The 22616-nt window shown below is 46.6% G+C and overlaps 1 protein-coding gene across 8 annotated transcripts in view; it reads right to left on the bottom strand.

Annotated features, from left to right (window-relative positions):
* The window catches only part of LOC149333823 (uncharacterized), a 138284-nt gene that overhangs the window by 68416 nt on the left and 47252 nt on the right, over nt 1-22616 (bottom strand). For 7 of the 8 annotated variants that reach the window (XM_089558793.1, XM_089558799.1, XM_089558791.1 and 4 more), the window contains 9 exons: nt 22540-22584; nt 21244-21291; nt 20394-20441; nt 20237-20284; nt 17179-17268; nt 14438-14569; nt 13404-13540; nt 8329-8395; nt 1638-1685 (listed from right to left, as the gene is read on the bottom strand). In XM_089558793.1, coding sequence (XP_089414919.1) covers nt 1638-1685; nt 8329-8395; nt 13404-13540; nt 14438-14569; nt 17179-17268; nt 20237-20284; nt 20394-20441; nt 21244-21291; nt 22540-22584 — 663 coding nt within the window. The remainder of the gene's footprint in view (nt 1-1637; nt 1686-8328; nt 8396-13403; nt 13541-14437; nt 14570-17178; nt 17269-20236; nt 20285-20393; nt 20442-21243; nt 21292-22539; nt 22585-22616) is intronic. The other variant, XM_089558797.1, reaches the window with a different exon arrangement.

Here is a 22616-nt window from a genome sequence, read left to right as displayed (position 1 = left end):
TGCACACATGACTTCCATTGTCCTAAGACTGGCTTTACTGAGTGTAGTTTATTATTTATTTCGTTGTTCCAAACGGACTGCCATTTTTTTCGAGCTTTAAGATGTACTAAGTTTACGCAATCTTTATATGGCATATTTACATTCTTAATTTGCTTGTCACGAGCTTGGGCAGCTCAGAAATCTGCTCTTTCGTTGCCTTTTATGCCGACATGACTTGGTACCCAGCATAGCGTTATGTGTTGTCCTTAAGCGATGGCTGTTGTTATATTGTGCATGATGTAGCCAAGCAGCGGAGTGGTTGCATTTCTACAGTGAAGGGCTGTTAGGACACTTAGCGAGTCAGTGTAAATAATACTGTTTGCGAGGTTCTTGTTTACTATTTTTTCTATGGCTACACAGATCGCGTAACATTCGGCAGTGAAGACGGATGCACAGTGTGGAAGCCTTACTATTTTATTCCAATTACCTTGCACTACGGCGCTTCCGACGTAAGCATCAGTTTTGATCCATCTGTATAAAAGGCAGTGAAAGTACTGTACTTCTGCTGGAGTGTAAGGAATTCTTGTATTATATGTTCTTTGGAATTTGTTTTCTATGGAACTCTGTAAGGGTGAAATCGCAGACTGCAGGGAAATTATACCACGGTGGCAGTAGATGTCTTTGAGCAATGCGTGGTAAAGTGTCTAGTATGCCCAGGTTCTGGCACATCTCTTCAAATCTTAAGAGTAATGGCCGGGTAGCTTGTGGTTTGTTATTAAAAAGTATTCTAGATGGACACACTGTGGCGATTGGGTAACATATATGCTTCTGCAATGAACGGATTTTTAGAATGTAGGCACATGTGAGCGTGGCTCTCCTGTCTGCAAGTGATTGTTCGTTAGTCTCTACATACAGACTGGTTATGGGTGACGTTCTGTATGCACCAGTGGAAAGACGTAAACCTAGATTATGCACTGGATCCAGTTGTTTAAGGTATGATGGTCTCGCTGACCAATAAAGTACACATCCATAGTCCAAGGTAGAGCGCTCTACAGAGCGGTAAATTTGTAGAAGACATGTTCTATCGGAACCCCAATGTTTTTGTGACAGTACTTTTAGTATATTCAGGGAGCGAGAAGCTTTCTTTTTAAGGGTGTTTATGTGTGGCACGAATGTGAGTTTTTTGTCAAAAGTTATTCCTAAAAATTTGTGCTCGTTTTTTACTGGTAATGTGACCTCATTCATTAAAAGGGTGGGATCAGTGTGCAGTCCTCTTCTAAGCGAGAACAGAACAGCTACTGACTTTTGTGAGGAAAACTTGAAACCATTTTTGTCTGCCCATGTTGTTAGTCTGTTTACTGTCAGCTGTATTTGCCTCTCACACGATGTAACGCTAGAGGATGTGGAAGCAATCTGGAGATCGTCGACATCGAGTGAATACATGATGGACTTTGGAATTATTTTTGCTAGGGAATTCATTTTTACTATGAAAAGCTTAGTGCTTAAAATGCATCCTTGAGGTACATCGTTCTCTTGAGTGAAGTTCTTAGAATAGGTGCTTAAGTGAAGTGACACTGAGCACTATTATATTGATCTGCACTAGCCCTTCCTTGGCAATTATAAAAGCGGTATGTAACTTGCAGCAAAAACATACTTACAAATTCGATTTCTCTACTGTTGATACTCTCTTGCGAAAAAGCTCCGCCCTGGAACATCACCAGAATAAGATAAAAATGCCGGTTGCGTTTGCATAAAACAAGGGTTGATCACTCCTTGGCGCGATCAAAAAAAAAAATACCTGCTATACCAGGTGTTTCAGGGAAGCCCGACATTAATTTCTAAAGTGAGTTTTTTTAGATAAAGTGAATTTTTTAGTGGCATAGTTCACCAGTGTTGGCGGACTTCTATGTGTAGGCGAAGCCGAACCTCGTGAACTTAAGAAGTCAGTAACTAAATTCTTATACTTAACTTTTTAACGAATACTAATAAAAGCCTAATTGCTATTAGAGATTTATAGCAAGCCACAATTAATAGCCATATCAGTTTTAAAACTTCGAAACGGCGTTACCCTCGCCACTGTGGTTCAACAAATTTGGGCTACTTCTTCCGTAATTCGAAAACGGCGCGCCTGTCGAGAGCGCACAGCGACGTCCATCAAATCGCGTCCCTCCATGGCGAGTGTGACACGAGGCATTCTCTGCACCGCCCGCGCTGAAGGAGCGAAGAGGCGAGGAGCGGGAAGCACCGCAGCGCCACGCGGCAGCCAGCAGCAGAACCTTTCCCATAGGGAAATATCAGCTCTAAAAGAACTTTCGTACCCAACAATTGTGGACAAAAGCATTTCCGAACTGGAAACAGTTTATGAACGCAATTTTTTCATATATGTAAGATCTCACTATAACAATGAATATATCCGGAGATCTCCCGTCGGCAGCCTTGCCTTTTTTTTGCAATTTACGTATTTTATATAGTCAAAAGCATTCCCCCATACCTTTTTATGAGAGTCTTAACTGCTCGATGCGAGCCAATGGAAAAACTTTGCCAATGGAAAAAAAGAGAAGGATTTTTCTAGGCATAGGTAAAATAGACCATTACCTTCAATACTTCCATAACAGTACTTTACAATGTTCCAATATTCAAAATTTTGGTCCAATAACGATGAACATGGGGGGATAAAAACCTCGCCATCCTTCCGATAGAGAAAGGAAGTTTAATGCTGGTCCTCGATCGGCAGGGTTACAACAAAAAAATTGGCAGTGGCTTAGCTCTGGTTAAGCCCGGATATACAAGCGAAAAGCTGCAGTTATGCTTTGTTTGGCGCCATGGCTGTCGCAGTTCGCGCACAGTGCACTGGGAGCACCACGATAACAGTGTAGGCAAGCGCGATATATAGCCCTCCTTGCGCATGCGTAGTAACTGTGGTAAACACGCCACTACAAAGACAGGTCAAACGGTGGCGAGGAGGCGAGCGGCAGTGAGGAGGCGGCGCAGTAGCGCGCTTCTGCGCCGAAAGGTCAGGCGGCGGAATCGGCCACCTGCGCCGCGCGTGACGTCAATCGGTTTTGCGCATGCGCAGCTGTGGCCAATCTTGGCTCCGACGCTTGACACGAAGCGTGGCTGTGGTGGGGGTAGTGAAGCTTTTCGCTTCAAAAATTAGGCAGTGGCTTAGGTCTGGTTAAACCTGGATATACAGCGAAAAGCTTCAGTTATGCTTGGTTTGACGTCATGGCTGTCGCAGTTCGCGCACAATGCACTTGGAGCACCACGATAACGTTGGAGGCGTTCGGCCGTCCACACACTGCCTGTACGGAGGCGGAGGAGGAGACGGAAATCAGCGCGGTTAAAACTGCCCGCAGGAATGCGGACAGGAGGGTTGCCGGCTGTGACGCGGGCAACACGCGGCTGCAACGAAAGGTCAAACGGAGGGCGAGGAGGCGAAGCGCGCAGTAGTAGAACATCCCGGTGCTGTGGTGCTGTGGGTCGTACCGCTCTCGCGTAACATGGACACGACTTCACATGAAGACAGACGACAAGAGTGGGTCCCCACGCTTGAGAGGCAATATCGATCTAAACAGGGCGTCTACTACGTGGACATAACAGGGCCGTCGCCCGCGGGATTCTACATGGCTGCCGAAGTCCACCGGGGAATCAATGTCAATGGGCTATCTTTGCGGGCCCTAAATTGAACGCGAGCGGAGGAAGTTGCAATAGCTCTCGCTGCCGCCGCTCCAGAATCGAGAACGGTTATCACAGACTCTCGACAGGCTTGTGAACACTATCTTGCAGAGGAAATATCACATCTTGCCTCCCAAATTCTAAGACGGGCTCCCGCCGATCCAACTCGCACAAACGTAATCTGGGCTCCTGGCCACCGGGTTCAACTAGGCAATGAGGCCGCTGATGCGGCCGCTTGAGCGCTCACACACCGGACTCCTCATCCTAGCTCTCCTGGCTCACAAGCTCATAAACCGCTTCATTACTGCGACAGCCACTGCGCCTGCAGACAAGAACTCTTCCTTCCCTGTCCTTCTATCGCCACACACTTTGATCCGAACATAGATGGGCGCTGCCCACACTGTGGAGAGATCTGCCATATCTTTTACATGGTGTGGGCATGTACTCAGAGTCCTCATCTTCCCCCACCCCACCAAAGAGGCATGGGAGACTGCCCTCCTCAAATGCTCTACAGCGAAGTCCGAAACGGCTCTAGTAAAGCGGGCGCAAGACGGGGCCTCGTCGTGCTGTGTCCTGGACTAAGGATAACGACCATGTAGCGGGGTTTTCTGACCTCCAAACTGTGAGTATTAAAAAAAATTTTCACCAACACCACCTCGGCGCCAGGACAAGCCTGAGCCCGGAAGCACACTGGCGGCTGTTTGAATAGTATGTCTTTCCCTCCTTCAAAGGGGAGTGCTACAAACAAACCAAAGGCACTGCCCTGGGCGCTGCAATCTCGGTGACTGCTGCCAACCTGACGACGCAGTCGAATGAAGAAGTAGTAGTGCAGTAATTTCAAGAAAAGCCTAGTTTTCATTTGCTGCATTGACAACTGCTTCTGCTTCCTAAGATATCAGAGGTGGAAAACATCCTTGCGCATCTGAATTCGTTCCACCCTTTTATCCAGTTCACAATGAAACAAGAGGCGAGGCACGCATTTTTTTTCTCTTCCCGACAAATTCCGTCCCAGCCAATTATTGCCTCAGTTTTCTTTCCTACAGCACGTGGTATAGCAAAGGTAAGGCAACGCCAAAAAAACAATGAAAACAGAAGCATGGCCGAATACTCGTCATTTTCATTGCGCTCAAGACAGTAACGAGCGCCGAACCCAACGCCTTCCTGACTGGAGCTAGATTCATCGATGATAGCCTCCAAGGCAGGTTACTTATTGCTTAGGTGGTCTCCTGAATCAAGCCCGGCAGCTTAAGCTTGGCAAGGTTCGAGACACGCGCATTTCCTCCCGTTCTGCTCTTGTTTACAACACACAGCACAAACACACAAATAGTAATCGACAACAGAAACAATGTTAACACGCAGCCGGTGCTGCGCCCGCAAATACTGCAGCGTGCACCCTCTTTCATGTGCGTCTCTGGTGAATCTGTCTTTCGTCGCGCGGTGCGTCGTCGAAATGCTATTCGATGCGCGCCCCTCCGCTTCTCAGCAACAACGCGACCTTTCCTCCTCGCTATCAGCTGTACGCCCTTAATGCTGTATTCATTTGCAGTAGTTGTCTTAAAACTCAGAGCCAAGAAAACGGCGTCCGGGTGTGAGATGGCGGCCTTCTGCTCGTCGACCCGCCAACTTAACTCCATCGCATATCCGCCAGCAGCAGCAACAACACAGGTCCCTGGTAGTCCTAGAAGCGGTCTTCACCGATTCGGTCTCTCCTTTCCGATCCTTTAAGCTAGCCCAGGCTTGCCGCGCGTCGTTCTGCTTCCCAGCCACCTTACCGAGAGCACGAGAAACCAAATTTTTCGCGATACAAAGAGGAGTGGTGCATATTAATTAAAGTAATTCCGAAATGAATTAATTAGTTTTGCTGCTCACTTACGGCCGCAAAGTAGTTGATTACATTTATAATTATTATGCCAAGAAAGTAATTCATTGAATTACTAATTACCTGTGAAAGTAGTTAAATTACAGTAATTCAATTACTGTCAAGTCTGATGGTTTTTCTGGAACCAAATAATTTGCAGTCTTACAACATCCGTATAGGCGCGAGTTTAGCACAGTAACGCAATTATCTGAGCTCACGTACGACATTTTGCTTAAACTTGATGTTGGCAGCCATGTTGACGCCATTTTTCGAGATCTCTCGAAAGCATCTGATATTCTGCGCTACATGCTAAACCTAACGCTGTAATAAATAATTATCACTTTGTCAACTAGATTTCAGGCTTTCTCTCATTTATCTCCCAATTAATTCGGCTGATTGATCCTGTAGATTTGACATCAATTCCCCAAGCCTTTGCCCTTGGGCCTTTTTAATATACAAAACGATTTGCCAGTGAAGATTTCTATCTTTTAACGTTTGTCTCTGTGTTGATGACAGGGTTTTATAAGGTAATTAACTGTTCTATTGATCATTATCGTCTCCAAGACTCAATTTGTTTTGTAATTGGTGCAGCACCTGGCAAAAAAAATAGTTATGATAACACGGTGGTGGTGTCTTTTTCTAAGAAATCTTCCCTCGCCCTTTAGTAACTCCTTCAATGGCCATGCCCTAAATAGCGCCATCAAATAACCGCAGACGACACAACAGCATGCGTCAAAACAGCGCACAAAAAACAGCACAGCGACAAGACAGCACATGGAGGAAACGGCACGGCGACAAAACAGCACAGGGGTAAAATAGCACGCGTCAAAATATCACGGCGGACAAAACAGCGCAGCGACAAAACAGCACGAAAGAAGAGCGCAGGGAAAAAACAGCATGACAAAAAAGCAGCACATCGGAGTACTGCGCAGCGCTGTTGGAGGGGTGAACTATCATAACCGTAGCCGAAAACGGTAAGTCACAACCGATGGCAGCGACATTTGGATTTAGCTAGCGCACGTTTCACAGACTCAGTTAGGAACAGGGTAGGGAAATATCTGCGATCTCAAAAAGCCACTTTTTTCTGGTTGCTAATGGAATGAATAACGCTGAATAAGTTGTTCTGGATGCATCGGTTCCTCGGGTTGACCATCATGATGTTGAATTCTGGCAATTACGCCCAACGTAGGTATCTGGATGTACCAAAAGTTCTTATTGTTCAAAACTCTCGCTGTCCGCAATGGAATCTTCAGCAACTTTGCTTGGAGCGAGTTGCAGGACCTTCATACATTGAAAATATTCAATACGCGGAGCTTAGTTTTAACGATGGCAGGTTTGCCGATGCGACATCTTCGGTTTGTTTGGTGTTTAACCACGACGCTGCAAAGTGGTTGTCTGAGGTTTGCCGTCGTGCTGTTTTTTCCTCTGTGCTGTTTTTTGTGCGCTGTTCTGACGCATGCTGTTTTGACGTGTGCTGTTCTTTCGTGTCCCCAGACATCACAAGCTAAGCTTACCATGCGCGCCCTAACGTGTTAAAGTTCAGTTTTTTCTCCTCCTCGCTTAAAGACTGGTATCCACTGTCTGGGTCCATTCGCTCATATCGATAACAAAGTTTCGCATCGGCCACCCAAGGTGCACGATCCTGGACATCCTTTTCTTGTTTGTTTTTGTCTTTTTTTCCGTGAATTTTTTTTTTTCAAAAATTGTTCATTCGTGCTTACCGTTGTTTGTTATACCCTGATGTATTATTCGAACTTTTTTTGAACCCATTCCTGCCTTACGGCATATTAGCGCTGCAAGTATGCATAAATAAAAGAAAACTAGCAGAGGTTTAGCGCCTGTTAGGCCTAGTGATACGAGCGAAAGCCCTGTTAAGCGCGGTTTGGCTTCGGCGCGCGCCTCATCCTTGGCGAGACTCAGCGACCGAGTGCCAGCGAAGCAGCTGTTATACCACCCGACAGCCGCGTGGTACAGCAGCGGCGAGTCTCGGAACGAACGCAGCTGCGACGCCTCTCCACAGCGAATCACGTGGTAAGACGTCACTTGCCACACCTCCACTCCACCGGCTCAACGTCAAACACATAAATACGAGCGCAAACCAGCCAGAGACACGGCGAAGAACGAGGACACACAAGCGCTGACACAAGTCAGCGCTTGCGTGTCCTCGTTCTTCGTCGTGTGTCTTGCTGGTTTGCGCTCGTATTTATATGTAATGGATCACCAATTAGCCCGCACTCTTACCCTACTCAAGGTCAAACGCGCACCAAACTCGACCTTGGCAATTGTAGTGTGAAGAGTAGAGCTTGCGCTCTGATAAGAAGAAATTGAAGCATCATTTAACCATATATACCTTGCACTGGCGCCGAGCGTGCGTCTTCGGTGTATTATTCCACGACAGCTGCGCTAAGGCTTTATCGAGGTGGTTCTGATCAAGGCAAGGAACAGAACGCACCGGAACATCCTCTGGGCTCGAGATTTCTAAGAGATATTCAAACGTCGTAGGCTCGCAACTCCATCCCCATCATTAAGTAGCGGTCCAAGGGTCTGCTTAGCGCAGCACAGTTAAAACGCGGTTTCTTTTCTCATGCCTTCCTCCCTCAGGTTGAAGAACCTAAGATGCTTCTCATAAAAAATCTCTGCTATCAGAAGTATAGACTTTGGTAAGAGAAGATAACATTGTTGGACATTGCAGTATTTGGTGGAGTTTCCTGGACTAAATCATTAACAGCCTTGTTTGGGGCAGCTGCTGGGAACGTTCAGGACAAGCCATCTGACCCACACAGGCAGAAATGATCAAGTGCTTGCTGAATACTCACCAGAAACCTTTTGACGAAATACTCTATTGTCACGTCGACGACAATGAGCACGGTAAAAGTGTGGTCGCTGAAAATAGTGATAAGTCAGTTGAACTCTACACTGTTATGCAATTCAAGAATAAAGCAAATAGAAACCTCAGAAATTAAAACTGCAGCAAATAAGTCATGTCAAGAGAGATGAGGTCAACAGATAAAGCCTTGAATGGCGTATTCAGTGTCAACAAAGAGTATACAGGGCCAATATTGATTTGGGTGCCGCGTTCAGGAAAGTAGGCGCCGGTATGTGACGGCCGCCAGAACTAAGGCGCGCTGCCGGACGCCTTCCTTAGTTCGGATCGTTCCTATGTGTCCGTGGCGGCTTCGGAGCGGCGGCTCACATTCCTTTTCCTACCTGTTCTTGCATTCACGGTGCTCATGTGCACCTCTTATTCGTGCGACCACGAGCGTCATGGACGGCATCCCCAGAACTTATGCTGCAGCTTCACCACATAAATATACGTATATTGCCCGCTCGGTCCAATGTGGTACGCTTCTAATACTGCTATGAATCTTCATTTGGAACGAAAGCATCCTATCGAATGTGGACCCTTTGGGTGCATCTTCTCAAAGGCGCTGCGCCGCCTCTCAATAACCGTCTACATCGCCAACTTGACTGTTTCAAGCTGGTCGACGACATCCTTCTGTGGCGCAATTATAGTGTCCTCGGTCAATCCTGGGTACCTGTCATGATCCCTTTCTCTTCACCAAGAAGTTTTGCAGGCATTTCACGACGACCCCATGACCGGCCATTTAGGCTTCCAGGAAACGTATGACCGCATCAAGCGTCGTTCCCTTTGGCCTGGCCTCTCAACCTCTCTTGGCAAACACATTGCCTCTTGCATCCCTTGCCAGCTCCGCAAACGCGCCACGTCTCCTCATGCGGGCCTCCTGCAGCCTCTACCCTCAGATACGCCGCAACGTCCCCGTTCCTTCCGGCTGTGCTTCTGACATTGCCCATTTATACCTGAATGCCATACTTCTGCGCCATGATGACCCTCGTGTCCTTATCAGTGACCGCGGCAAGACATTGCTCTCCATCGTCTTTGCCGAAGTTCTTCACGCTTCTAGAACTGTCCACAAAACCGCTACCACATATCGCCCCCGGGAAAATGGGCTCACAGAACGCTTTCATCGCACGCTGCCAGATACGCTGTGCACGTATGTCCAGCCCGACCACACCAACTGGGAGACCATGGTACCTTTTGTTACCTTTTGCTTACAATACTGCAGTGGAAAGAACAACCAGTTTTTTGCCCTTTTTTCTTGTGTATGGCCGCCCACCTACCTTCGCTCCAAAGCTTCTTTCTTCTCTGCCTTCTCCCCCTCCCCCAACCTATTCCGCCCTCTCTCACGAAGGATTTACTTCCCGTCTTGCCTGCTGCGCACCATTACCCCGCTGAATAGTGACGCAAGGGAAGCCTCCCAGAAAAGCACCTATGACTTCACCCACCGTACTGTGTCATTTTTCCCTGGCGATGAAATGTTGCTGCGGACTCCAGTGTGAACCCCCGGCTTGTGCGAAGAATTCCACAGTCGCTTTATTGATCTATACACCGTTCTCGAACAAACATCCCCTGTGTTGCCCCTGTCAACCCTCTAAATGACCGTCGTCGCCGCGGTGCAGAGATCGTCCATGTTTCTCGTTTAAAGCCCTTTTCCCGTCGGCCTACTTCGCTATAACCTGCTCCCGGACCGGTCGCTTTCGGCCGTGAGGGCAGAAAGCGTAAGCACAGTGCGCGATCTTCGTCTTCATCTGTGCGTATTCTTCATCATCGTGCGACTTTCGTCTTCATCCGTGCATGCATGTGTATACACTTTATGTTCGCTATCCATGTTGTATTCGCTCTCCCCACTCCTTATGTAATACACCGACCAGGGGCCTTAAAGGTTAATGAATGATAGATGATAAGGCAGAACCGCTGCGCGGCGCCATCCGTGTTCTCGCCGAGCGCAATAGAGATCTTTACTGAATTAATTATCTTTCTTTCCTGGCAGCATACAAGTCAGTCAAGGCCTGTGTTGGCCGCGCATTCTTTGAGTTCACCTCGCACTGTTCTGAGTAATATAACTTCATATTATATATCTGCGTTTCACTCGCGTTCTTAATTACATCACGCAATCGTAATGGTTCCTACGTCTACAAAGCTATCGCGTCGCCTGTTAGAGCGGAGCTTAAATGTCCCCCGAACATTTTTGTGCTTCGGCTGCCACCGGTTTTTTTTTTTTTTTTTACTTTCGATAGCGCGCTCGGTTTCTGCTGCTTTGGTTCTTTTACTTGGTTGTAACGATCGCCAACTCTTCCGCGACCTTAAATTCCCGACATATAACGTGAGAGGCTACCAGCTAGACCGAGTCTCGCAAGAGGCTGAGATCGCTTAGTGGCTTGAGGTGTCGGTAAACAAGGCTGCTCTCTTGCGCCGGCGCTGGTTCGAATGCCGCTAGGAGCTGCGTTGTTGTGAATTTTTTCCAGCTAGATGACATTCTGACAGAACGGGTTCACTGCGTTGGCGGCCTTAGTTTTGCCTGCATTTGTTGTATCAACTGCACTCAAGCCGCGTATAGAACTACGTTTCTTGTAATAAAATTTGCCAAGCAATTTTCTTTATCTATCCCATTCTAAACGAAAAATTTAACACGTGCCACCAAAAACGGCATTAAAGAAATAGGGCTCAAGTAGCTGTGCCTGTGTACCGGTCTTTATACTTTTGAGGACCGGGGCATAATATAATGAGTCGTGTAAAAGAAATGCCTGTATATTCTGGTGTGAAAAGAATTTTTTTAGATTGTAGGGAGGGGGGGGGGGGGGGGCTGTGCATGCTGAGACGAATGGCGGAGATGGAAATTTTTTTATCATGGTGTGTTAACTTTATTTACGCAGAAAGCCAGAGGCTATTTTACATGATAATATAAAATATTCATGTGGACTTCTTTTGGAACGCTTTAAAGCGAACTTTGCAGAAAGGTTTCGTTTTAAATCCCCGTGGAATTCGGTTTTTGAAAGTTGGAAAGGATAATGGTATTCAGTATGAGCTGCTTAGGCTGTAGGGATTTAAATAGCGTGGTCACCACACATACACTCAGGTACCCGCCTTGCTAAAAGTAACCGAGCAGCAGGTTTTCCCTCGTCAAACGTATAACGGAGCCTTTACGACACCCCTAAAAATCTAAAGGTGTCAAAACGTGTTTACCTTACAGAGATTCAGGGCTTAAGGACCGCCATAAGTGCTTCGCTACAACCGTTGCTCGGTTACTTTTGGCGAAAACTGTACATATGGCCGAGTTTTCAAAACAGTTATGATATGTTGAACAGAACTACCAGAATTCTCGTCAGTATCTCTGATGTAAACATCAAAATGTGCAAACGGCGCATTGCTGTTCACCATGCCGATCTTTAAGTCAGAGATATTCGCGATTGATCTGGTGGTTCTGTTCAACATATCATAATTGTTTTGGAACCTCAATCGCGTGTACCTGAGTGTATAAGTGTACTAGAGAAAGCGACAAACTCGAAACATCGCACTTTTCAAATTTTAAAACAAGCCCGACTCCACCAAGGCCATTCAAATAGCGAGAGCTCGGTTAAGGCCGGCTAATGATATGTAAAAATTTGTCTTGCCTCCTGTGCTAGAGTGCAATGAAACCATGACAGAATAGTTTAGATTCTAAGAGTAGGAGGGTTATTCATAGGTGTTGTTATTCATTTCAAGAGCGCGAAGATCAATCTTTGGACGGGTTAAGAAATCAGGCTTTATTTGTTTACTAGCTGCCAAAATTCCTGTGAATGTTTTTGCTTTCTCGTTTCACTTGTGCTGTTCGTGGTTCGTATGATTTCAGTGGGAAGAAACAAGCGCTCGCCAGAGTCATTGAAGAAAACTTAACTTAAAATGCCTGTGATTCCGGACGCCCACTTCCTTGCAGCACTACGAAAGCTGAGATGAGAGCACAGGCGACGTTATGACGCTGCAGAATGTAGTGCCAGTATAACATATGCATATGGGTATATGGGATAGCGCGCTTTGAAGTGCGCATGTGCCATACACTATTTTATATCGAGCCGTAACGTGCGCTTATGTTACATTGCAGTCTCCCGAGTTTAGCGTGCGCGATTCTTACATACTGCAAGCATCCTTTCCAAAATGGCTGCCCCCTTCGAAGCAGGACCTCTCGCTTCTGACTGTATTAGTCGTTGTTACTGCCGTTTTCAATATGTTCACTAGCCATAAATAGGCCATTGGGCTTTGGCTTCGTCTAATCTCGCCCTTAAAAAGCACAGGAGCAAGAAATTGGATAATTTTTTTTTGTTTCCAGTGACGATTCTGCCGCTTCTAGTCCTAAGAGGATCGTCGGTTTGTTGACAAAAGTCATTCTAACAACCAGATGGCACCACTGGGCTTAGCCTATTCTTGCGTCTCTGTTTGCATACGGTGAACTGAACATACGAACAAGACGAATTTCGTAACATCCCGAAAAATCTGGCATTTAGCGTACTTAAGCATGCATACTCTTATGGTACGCAGAAGCGCCGATTTACACTATTTTCTAACCAACCCTGTGTATATCGCGAGCAGATGACGGTCCCGCCTCGGTGGCTCAGAAGGCGCCCGTGTGCTGTGCGTTGTCAGTGCACGATAAAAATCCTCAGGCGGTCGAAGTTATTCCAGAGCCCTCCACAATGGCACCTCTTTCTACCTTTCCTCTTACACTCCCTCCTTTATCTCTTCACTTACGGCGTGGTTCGGGTGTCCACTGAGATATGCGAGGCAGTTACTAAGTCATTTCCTTTCCTCAAAAAAAAAAGCAATTTCAAAACCAATTTCAGATGACTGGTCGCGGAGAAACACTTTTAACGCGCTTTCTGATTGGCTTAGGAGGGCTGTACCTTCCACAGCGCTGCAAAGAACTTATCAGATGGAGTTTATCTCGCAGACAGATGGATGTAATTTTTTTGTTCTATACTTTTGGAGAATACAATATAGCGGAGAAAGCCAAAGACCTAGCGTGAGCAGCTTCAGAAAAGGAAACAGATTGAGAGTTACCATTTGGCGGCAGTAGCGCTTGGACGGCGGTGGTGGTTCGACAGCTTGGTCGCTATGTGCTCGATCATTTCCTCCACTCTTGCGCCACTCTTAGCGCTGACCTCGAATGACGCAATGCCCAGCTGGTTCGCTAGCTCCTGTCATGGAGGCAGGTGGTATAAATACAACTGTAAGGCTTGACTGCGTCATACTGACATCGACAGGAAGTCAGCCATGCACAGAGAAACGCCATTCGTGTCCTCAGAGAGTGATGCCAAGCCTCGCTTCAAAAAAGGCCATCAACAAGGTAACATATATAGACAACAAAAAATCCGTTCTTAATGTCCTAAGCAGGAACCGGAAGCGTATTTTTAACAAACACGTAACGAAAAAAAGTACCTGCAAAGAAACAACCGCTGTAGCTGTTTACCGCCTCTGTGGCTACGCCGAGCTGCATCAGTGAAATAGTCTGCAGCATTGCGTGGTAGGAAGCAACAAAAACAGCTTTCATCCGAAAGAAAACAGACAGCGGTGTTTCTCATTTCTAATTTTCATTTCCACGTACTCCACGTACTCCACGTACTGGGGAATAATGCCGCCAGGTGTCCCCGGGCGGCGCCGAAAGGACGAAGAAGTGAGGAACTCGCGTGCTCTCGGAGCTGGGACTCTGCTTCTCTGTTGGCGGCTTGCGCCTAGCCTGTGTGATTAAGGACCCATCCGTGAAGGAATCGTTTCACCTTGCTGGCAATTATTTTTTGCCAATGTTTTATGTAAGAACGTGCAATCTACGAGCTGCCAGGTACAGCACGCTCATGGAGGTTTTACGAAAGCATGAAGCTTGCGTACCACTTAAGGTAACTGTGAAAACTTCGCTTTTCCACAGCTAAACATGCCGTTTTTCTTTGTATAGCGCATCTTCTAAAAACGATAGGAAACACAGATATACGATACTCTATGGATTACTTTTGTGCCAGAGAACGTCATCACTTTATTCTACTTCCTGCAGGTACAAGGGACATTTGCGACAAACAAATGTAAAATCTGGCTATACTCGCCTTTGCTCTAGCTCTGTGAACCACTTTTCTGGACTCCAAGTCACCCTTACTGCCTACAAGGACTTTGACGATATCCCCATATTTTGAATGGTTCATGTCTTGAAGCCATTGTTCGGTATACTCAAAGGACACCTGCAGAAAACAAAAAAGCAAAGTAGCAACACTCAAAGAAGCAAGAACGCGCAGTAGCTTACTGGTTTGTAAAGCAAATCCAATAGTTTTTTTAACGAAAAAAAAGAACATGCCGAAGGGCTCTTTTATACAACAAACCAGTTATAATCAAGAGCGCATCATAACCATGGTCTATTTTACCATCGTACTGTAAAATACAAATAAAAGAAAAAGGAAACAGATTATCCCAGAATGCGGAGGCGATGCACTGACTCTCATCGCACGAGCAGCATGTGTCCGATAAAAGGTGATTTTATCACTCACCATAAGGGTGCGTGGTAGAGACGACAGTTCTATAATCGAAAAAAAAAATGACGCCGCTTACTCTAATGCTACGGCGAGTAATCAACGCAAGCTGGTTCACGAAGTGGTTCCCCAAATAAAGCCCCAGTGCCTGCGTTTTGGCCACAACATTTAATGGCTCTGAGCTGTCTCTGCTTCTTGCAATCCTAAATTATTTCTGCTTTGTTAGAAGGAATATGCCTTCATATGGCCGCAATCGCCTGTAACCGCGCTCGATGCCATACACGCGACCGATACCTGTGTTTCTTGATGGGTCGAGTGCATCAAATTCATTTCGACACTAAAGTCCCCAGATGGAATTCGGACGAGGAATAGCTTGTTTTTCATGACGCCGACGTGAGAGAAACAACGACTGGCGAAGTGCGTTCGAAATCGGCGAGGGGGACTGCAGGAATATCAGGTCGATCGTTTCTTGAGAGGCGTTTCGAGGCCGTGCCTTGTTAGTACCGCGAACCGGATCCGATGACGACAAAAGAAGCGCCAGGCGCTAAACACCGGCTCCGTGCGCGGGGTGTGGACGCGATTGAGGAAGAGTGCGCGTACGACGGCGAAGGTAGCGCGAGACGCATGCGCTTTTTCGGCGGACTGGGCGTCGGCATCGACTGAATGGAAATGTGGCACACAGCTCTGACAGTAAGTGCTGCAAAACATCCTCTCCCTGACACTGTTCGACTGAGCGCTGACACGGTAATTGCGCTGTTTTGATGCCTAAGTGAATAGGCGCACTTGGCGGGCAACACACCTGCCGCTCAAATGGCATAGTTTGTCATAGGTTTGCCCCTTTTGAAGGAGTATTCAGTTCTCTACAATCGTGATAAAATGGGCACAAGCTTTCCCCTTGTCTCCTGCTCGGCTTCTTTAGGGTGAAATGCTTGGAAAATGCGTATCTGACCCCGCCTTCAGTAGAAGAAAAATACCTTCTGCCATGACGCTGTTTGGCCGCAGATGCCCTTGCGCCATAAAAATCTGGCATCATCATCATCAGTTAGTCAAAACCAGCTCTCCTATCGGGCGCTAATTAGACATTCTAGTGGCGATGCATTAAACACAGATAAAGTACCCGTGTCCGCCATGAAATATTTACCATCCTACCATATTTACTTCTTTTTCCGCAAGAGTAAAAACACCTCCCACCAATCCATCCCTAAAGTGCTGCGCTCTACCCTTCACCCGTTATCGGCTTACAGCACTCGGCTACAGCCACAATGTGAATGCCTCACTCCCACGCAATCCTTATATGGCGTCAAACTTCATAATGGATAGATAGCAGCCACGCGTGAGCGTGCATGACGCACAATCGCAACAGTGACGCAACCTTATACTCTACACCATTGTCTCCTCAATGCGCACACCCGGTGTCAGAATCACTAAACACTTGTACTAACATCAGGAATTCGGAGCATTTATTTATTTATTTACTTATTTCATTGCCCTCAGGGCCACAAGGCATTACAGAGGGGAGTGAGTTACACACGAAAGTGAATTAAAGATACAGCTGTAAATACACATAAAAATTAGGCATAAACGAAGCTCACAGAAAAAAGGAACAGGTTACGTCAAAACATTTAAAAAGTTAACAGCGCATATCGCAGAATAAAAACAACAACGAAAAACATCAGCGTACAATAAAAACAAAAACGACAAGAGAAATCACAGCCACATAAAGGCAGTGTGGCATGTTTTTGCACCCCAGCTTTCCTCGACACTGTTTTTGCGTTAGCAAATGATAGCGCATATGAACGCGCCGTGTATTGCTCCCACGTTTCATGGGAAATCTAGTCTTGTGTTCGTTATCACAGGCATAAAAGCAACACCCCTGGCGTGTTTTTGGCAGAAGGCACTCTGAAGGCGTAGCTACACTATCGCTTTCTCTATGCACGCGATCGTGACTGTTGCCATACGTAGACAACGGCGCCGTGAAAGTATTGGCTAACCGAGTGAATGAAACACTGGTGCCGGCCCTTCTCGAAGGCAGAAACTTGCGATACAAAGACGGCCAATTGTCTTGCGCGCGCCCTGAATTCTAACATGTCAGGTCTTCACCTCGACAGCAAAACATCTGGCGATGGTTATGGCTAGCAGCTTAGAAAAGCTTTAGGATTGGGCTCATGTAAGATATCGTTAAGCCACTTCACTGCATCTCCAGCCGTCGACCGCACGCCTTATCCAGTTTTCCTGCAGTCATGCACAAACTGCACACAGCGGTGGACTGGGGCGGCGAGAAATATGGCGATCATATTTGATTGACACGTTAGCCGCATACGCACTGCGTCAGTGACGTCGTAGACTGCGATGACTCCTTGCGCATTCCGTAAGTCACTCGCTGAAGGGCAGCCAATGCCGTCGTCCGTTGTGTGCTGTGTAAAAAACAAGAAAAGGAAAGAAGGATTATGCATGGCTCATAGAGTTTAACGTCCCCTAGCGACTAAGGCCATGAGGTTCTCCGTAGTGAAAGAAATCGGAGTAATTTCGGCCACCTGGTGTTCTGTAACGTGCACCGACATCGCACCGTGCACGAGCATCTAACATTTTGCCTTCATCGAAATGCGACCACCACGGCCGGGATCGAAACCGCGTCTTTAGGGTCAGCAACCGAGCACCATAACCCCTGAGCACACCACGAAGTCATTTCAGCTACTGATGTTTCGGGCAGAACAAAGGTACAACGTAGTATAGATGCGAATGTGTATACGTCCATTAATATGTTACGGAGATTCACGAAGATACGAAACAGCCGCTTTGAAACTGTAGTCAGTGGCACCTTGTCAAAGGATGATTAGATGATTGTAGGGGAAAAAAAGATGCGGGAGGTGTCACACTTCAAGGCGCCTCCTTAACCTTGCCTCCAGCTTTTGTGAAAGAGAGGCAGTGAAAACAGTGCACTCAAAGGCAAACCGAGAAACACAACAAGCTTCTCACTTGTGTTTGTCGGGTACCGGCTGAACAAAATGTTAACAAATCGCTCAGTGAGCTCGTTTAGCAGCACCGCATTGTGAACCTTACTGAACCTTGCGTTTGGGACCTGGTAGCCTTAGTTGCTTATGTGCCATAAAGCACAACACGTATTGTAAGTGCCGTCTATCGGGTCAACTTTGCGTCTGCAATTCAGCTACTTTTTTTACAGCGTTAGTTGTATGGGTGTCATTCAGTGAGATAGCGTTATGGTTATCGTCGTCCGCATACCTAGACACTGACTGCCCATTATTATACAACCTCGACAGCCGCCCCAACAAAACCACCACAAGATCCTAAAGCGTAACGCACACTTATGCGCCATGAAAGCCGCTACACCACTTACCACGATTCCGACAGCCGTTGTGTTCTTAGTGCAGCCGGTTAAGCACTCTCAGCACCGAACTCCCACACCTCTCTTACAAGTACGGTCTATTGATGGATGACCCAGCGTACGTGGAACACGATCGCCAAAGAGGCGCGCTGGTGGTGCTCATCTACCCTACAGTCCAAGCCCTGCGCCCCAAGACATGTACCCAGAGCTGCTAAGGAGTCCAACTGGCATCAGCATTTCCCACCACTCCAACTCCCTCCCCTCTCTGTCACTGCGTGAATGGAGGAACGGCTATGTGTGATCCCCCCCCCCCCCTTAGCAGTAGCGTATTCAAGATCCCTCCCCCCCACCCATACTCCGTACTGATGAGCCATATAAGTTTGGTTACTTCACCCGGCTTCCACAAAACTCTGAGAAAAAAGCATTCATTTAAGCTTACCAGCGGCACTAATGTAATTTTACCGGCATAAAAGCAACCGATTTCGTAGCTTCGGCTGTATCTGACGAGTTGGGCGGTTCAGAGTGGACACTTTAAGAACGCGCCTGCAGACAGCCCGTTATATTGTTACGTATGCTAGTACTCACCTCATCGTTCCGTGGAGACAAAGGGACTATTCTCTTCTTTTTCACTCGCGAACTCCAACTCATACACCAGGATTTTATGAGAAAATACGGGAGAGCGAGCTGACAGGCATTACAAATAGAGAGGAGTTAAAAACTTGGAGCCCTTAACCACACTCTTAAAGAAGAAAATGTGATACCATGCAATGAATTTTGATGTTCTTGCAGTTTTCCTGCCACAACTAACGCCTCCTTTATTTTTACGAGAGCTCCGGTTAGAACCGGTTCCATTGCCCTTATATTCTATGCATGAGTCGGCACCTCCTAGAATGTTCGAGTTCATGTTATTAGATCATCATAGGGGATTAATACTCACCCGACCAAATAATCCATATTAATCCACCCGCGAAACCCCACTACTGTACCTTAATCCATTTTCTGGGGTAAGCCTACTTTTGAAAATTTCAGGGGTTCATCGAGATTTTGGAGGGTGAGCAAGCTTCCAAATTTTGGGGACCTTTCAAATCTGGCGGTGCTGCATGATTGGTGAACTAGAGGTCACGTTGCAATCATGATGCCAAGACCCTCTAAATCGAATTCATAGATAGCGGGCAGTCCTCACACCACCACTGGTGCCGTGGTGCAGCGGTTAAGCAGTGCGCCACTGCCCTTGCAGGTGGCCGTTTCAAACACAACCACCGGTGGTGCTTGCGAGACTCAAATTCCTCTTCCCGAGCTCCCGTAAGGCTCATGCGCGGCGCCACTGCGGACAGCTGGCAATTCCATTGTATTCAGCAACGTTGGGCAGTTCGCTCACGATCCGGAGGGCAGGTTGTGATGACATCACAAGGTCACGTGACCTATCTCGATAAGTCAGGGAATTTCGTGACAGAGAAGCCGGTGATTTTTTCAGAGGACAATTTAAATGCTATCGCATTAGAATATATAAAACAGGTAAAAGACTATTGGTAAAAGAACATAAAATACTAGCCCGGAAGCGACGAAATCACGAATAAAACACAGGCTTAAGTTCGCCGCGTGTGTGTTCGTGGTTCCTGCGTTTATTATTTGATTGCGTCAGCGCTCCTGTTTCCGATTTATTCTAAGACTAGAGAGCGCTTCATGAGTTCCAAGCGAAGCAACTACCTCTGTAATTAGTGGGCCTAATACAATCACACATGTACTAAGCACAGTGTGGCACTGCGAGCAGTCCCTGAGTTTTGAAACGATCCTTTTCTTTATGAACGTATTATTCTACAGTTAACCAACGGCTCTGATGCCGGGTTTCATACGGGGAAGAATGCTCCCCAGCCGGCTCCGGCATGTAAGGAGAGGACGGCCAGTGGCAAAATGCTTGATGTGGAAGGATCGGAAAAAAAGGTCTGTAAAAAGTACGGACCCTAATTCTAAATTGCTCCAATCACCACTGCTAGCAAATACCTAACAACCGCATTCTACAAGGTTAATAGTATACTTACAATTTCCAAGAACACGGTCTCCCCAGCAAGTTCCATTTCTTTAACGCTCTGAAAACAGATATGAAGGAAATAGCTGTACATACTGCAGGAGCTAAACCAGTGCAAGTCATGATCAACCGTACGCTCAGAAAGCACGTGTAATAAATTAGCCGCTCACAGCGTCCTTTTTCGCCTTCATTCCAGACGCAGAGTAGGGACTACGATTCTGCAAAAGAAGAAAATACGAATCTTTTCAAGACACCCTTTCCGCGCATGCCGACGCAGGTGAAAATAACTGCTGATCACCTTCACAGCTCTTAAGCCTTACGTAGTTATGCACGGATTACTAGAAGCTTTGCGTAGCGCGGCAAGTGGCTGGTGCGCTTAAATCTACGCATCTAAAGTGTATGTGGCAGACGCTGGGAGCTGTAGCGGTGTAAGCGGCCTTATTCAATACTGGCATTTCGGCCTTGGTTGTGGTCCGCATCTCTCACCACAAAAGAAAGCCGAAACCAGACTTCATAATGCGAGATCTAAAACCTGAAAATGCAGATCCAACTAAGCAATCGTTCTCAACAGGGCAGCAAAGTGCAAAGATATTACCGCAGAAATATTAGGCGTTTTTAGCGTTGGTGTTCTGTCAGCCATGTGTTCGTCTTTCAGGAGGCCTGCTGCATCTCCGGCATCTCACACTTTCACTGTGTAAGCAGAAATGAAGAAGTTATGTATTTACACCCTGCATAACAGTTTATACTCGATGCATTACGTGATTAAGGAACAGAAGTTTTATTAGTGAATGGACTTGTTTCTTTTGTGTTTTAGGAAATTTTTGTGCTTTCCATTACCAGCAATCTCCCGGACACTGAATGCAGACGTCCTGTGTTGGAATGTTTGTAACACTTGGTAGGACTCCAGTCGCAGCATGCTAAGTCAGTTTTGTAAGGTTCACCTAATTCGAAGGCGCAGTACGCACTTTCTTCTACGGGAACACTGACATAGAATAGAATTAAATTTTACCAGATACGTACAGGTTTCTTTCGGTTGTTGTTGGGATTCCAGTCCGCGTACATACTGCCCTGAAAAGAATCAGAGCCACGAACTTGAGCGTTTAGGTCCTAAGTGTGGTGTTGAGATAGACGGCGCAAGCACTCCTCAGTATGAAATTCTAGCTGAACTTTCATATGTGACCATTCATCCAAAACATGGCGGTGTATGAGGGCGCGTCGGCGTCTTCGTATGAGGTAGGGGGAAGGGGGCCATTAAATTTCTCGGAAGTCACGTAAAATTAAATATTGTTGTCAAAACAACTTTAGTTCTTTAAAGAAGTTAAAAAATATTTCCTTTTCAATTTCCAACATTCGCAACCGCAAGTCGTCCCTCTCGCAGGTTTGCCTTTCAGCGCATGCGCCAGTCGTTTCGTAGCTCTGAATTTAGCAAGTTTCTCACCGAAAGTGTACAGTAGGCCCAGTTCACGGGATTTTTCAAATGCGAAAAACTTCCGGCTATGATTGACACTTTTTGCGTGGCAGTAACAGCTGTTAGTTCCGCGTTGAAACTGGGACCTTAGGGACCTACTTGCAACGAGACATCAATGCAAACCAGACAGTGACGCCGGAGGAAAATGTAGTGTATTGCACTACAAAACCTTTCGTGATTAAAACAGAACGACAGGTTGAAACGAGAACTTCGCAGCCGGCATATACCGTTACTTGAATATATGTTTTTTTTATTTGCTGGTACGTGCCGCAGCCGCCAACCACGTAAAGAACATTGCCTACAGACGGTGCAATGCACAGATCGTCGAGGGTGCAAAGACACGCTCTATTAAATTTATTCAAACAGCCGGACGCCATATTTACTAAGGCTCGAGTGATAAGAAGGAAAGCAAGATAATACGAGTTTCCTTGGTTACTAATGCCGCTATTTAACTTTTGGTCCCAAACTTTGTACCTGGACTCCATTGAATCTTACCTAATACCAATGGCAATCAGTACATGACTTCATTTTCATTAAGTGAGCCTTTTTGCTATGGTTTAGCTTCGATTACCTTGATCTCAAAGTCCTCGGCTCCGTTTGGCCCGATCAACCAGAACCAGGTGGCTGTATATTCAATCCCATATACACACTTCTTTTATTACTCGTGGATGATAGGACTGTAACCTCAGGCGTCTCGCACGCAAGACGCCTGCTCTACCTTTACGCCATCGCTTCTTCTATGGCGCCATTGGCCAACTCTAACGCCTAGCTGCTGCCCTCCACGTGCAAGCTAAAGCTGCAGCTGCTATTCAAAATCCGGCAAGACCACAAGAAAATGCGCGACTTACTAGCTCGTCGCTTGGCTCATCCCAGCCGTTTGAGTCCTCATCATCCTGGAACAAAGCAGAATGCTTAGAAACAACTC

This window comes from Amblyomma mixtum, chromosome 8 (genome assembly GCF_055824585.1).
Source record: "Amblyomma mixtum isolate Tamu chromosome 8, ASM5582458v1, whole genome shotgun sequence".
Classification (NCBI taxonomy): Eukaryota; Metazoa; Arthropoda; class Arachnida; order Ixodida; family Ixodidae; genus Amblyomma; species Amblyomma mixtum.
The sequence above is the reverse complement of the archived record's forward strand: the minus strand, read 5'-3'. Positions and strand labels throughout refer to the sequence as shown.